Consider the following 1,097-nt stretch of genomic DNA (forward strand, 5'->3'; position numbering starts at 1 on the left):
CGGCCCCCTTTATCTCCACAGAATGAAAAAACTCTGCTGGAGCGTCGTATACAACATCACCAACCCGGCCCCTTCTGCGGGAGATGAGTCCCCCCCTCAAAATGCACCAGAGAAAACGGGTCGCTGCCTTAGTGTTCCTCTTGCCGCAGCGTTCCTTGTGGCCGAGATGTCTGGCTCCGGGGTCCTGGCACTTCCCAGGGCCGTCGCTAATACAGGTAAGGGAAGAGGTGTTGGGGGTGAGAGGTGTGGGGAAAAGGGGGAGGGGTTATGGGGAAAAGGGGGAGGGGTTATGGGGAAAAGGGGGAGGGGTTATGGGGAAAAGGGGGAGGGGTTATGGGGAAAAGGGGGAGGGTGATGGGGAAAGGGTGAGAGGTGTTGGGGGTGAGAGATGTGGGGAAAAGGGGGAGGGGTTATGGGGAAAAGGGGGAGGGGTTATGGGGGAAAGGGGGAGGGGTTATGGGGAAAAGGGGGAGGGGTTATGGGGAAAAGGGGGAGGGGTTATGGGGGAAAGGGGGAGGGGTTATGGGGGAAAGGGGGAGGAGTTATGGGGAAAAGGGGGAGGGGTTATGGGGAAAAGGGGGAGGGGTTATGGGGGAAAGGGGGAGGGGTTATGGGGGAAAGGGGGAGGGGTAAGGGGAAAGGGTGAAGGGAAAAGGGAGAGGGATAAGGAGAAAAGGGGGAGGGCTAAGGGGAAAGGTGGAGGGGTAAGGGGGAGAGGGATAACGGGAAAAGGGAGAGGGGTATGGGGAAAGGGTGAAGGGAGAGGGGAGAGAGATGAGAGGGAAAAGGATGAGAAATGAGGGGGAAAAGGATGAGGGATGAGGGGGCAAAGAGTGAGGGGTAAAGGGTAAGAGACGAGGGAAAAGGGTTGAGGGTTAAAGGGTGAGAGATGAGGGGAAAAGGGTAAAAAGTGAGGGGGGGAAAGGGTCAGAGAGGAGTGGAAAATGGTAAGAAATGAGGGGAGGGAGAGGGTGAAAGATGAGGGGAAAAGGGTGAAGAGCAAGGGCAAGGGTAAGAGCTGTTAGGGTGAAAGGATGAGAGGTGAAGGGGTATTAGGGTGTCCGATGAAGGATGAGGATGAAAGTGGAAGGGTTAGG

The 1,097-nt window shown here is 56.6% G+C and overlaps 1 protein-coding gene across 1 annotated transcript in view; it reads left to right on the forward strand.

Moving 5' to 3' along the window:
- LOC119582375 (amino acid transporter AVT1D-like) overlaps positions 1 to 1,097 on the forward strand; it is a 47,677-nt gene that overhangs the window by 24,689 nt on the left and 21,891 nt on the right. Inside the window, exon 4 of the mRNA XM_037930589.1 lies at positions 22 to 215. Within this exon, the coding sequence (XP_037786517.1) occupies positions 22 to 215 (194 nt within the window). The remainder of the gene's footprint in view (positions 1 to 21; positions 216 to 1,097) is intronic.

Source organism: Penaeus monodon, chromosome 15 (genome assembly GCF_015228065.2).
Source record: "Penaeus monodon isolate SGIC_2016 chromosome 15, NSTDA_Pmon_1, whole genome shotgun sequence".
In the NCBI taxonomy this organism is placed as follows: domain Eukaryota; kingdom Metazoa; phylum Arthropoda; class Malacostraca; order Decapoda; family Penaeidae; genus Penaeus; species Penaeus monodon.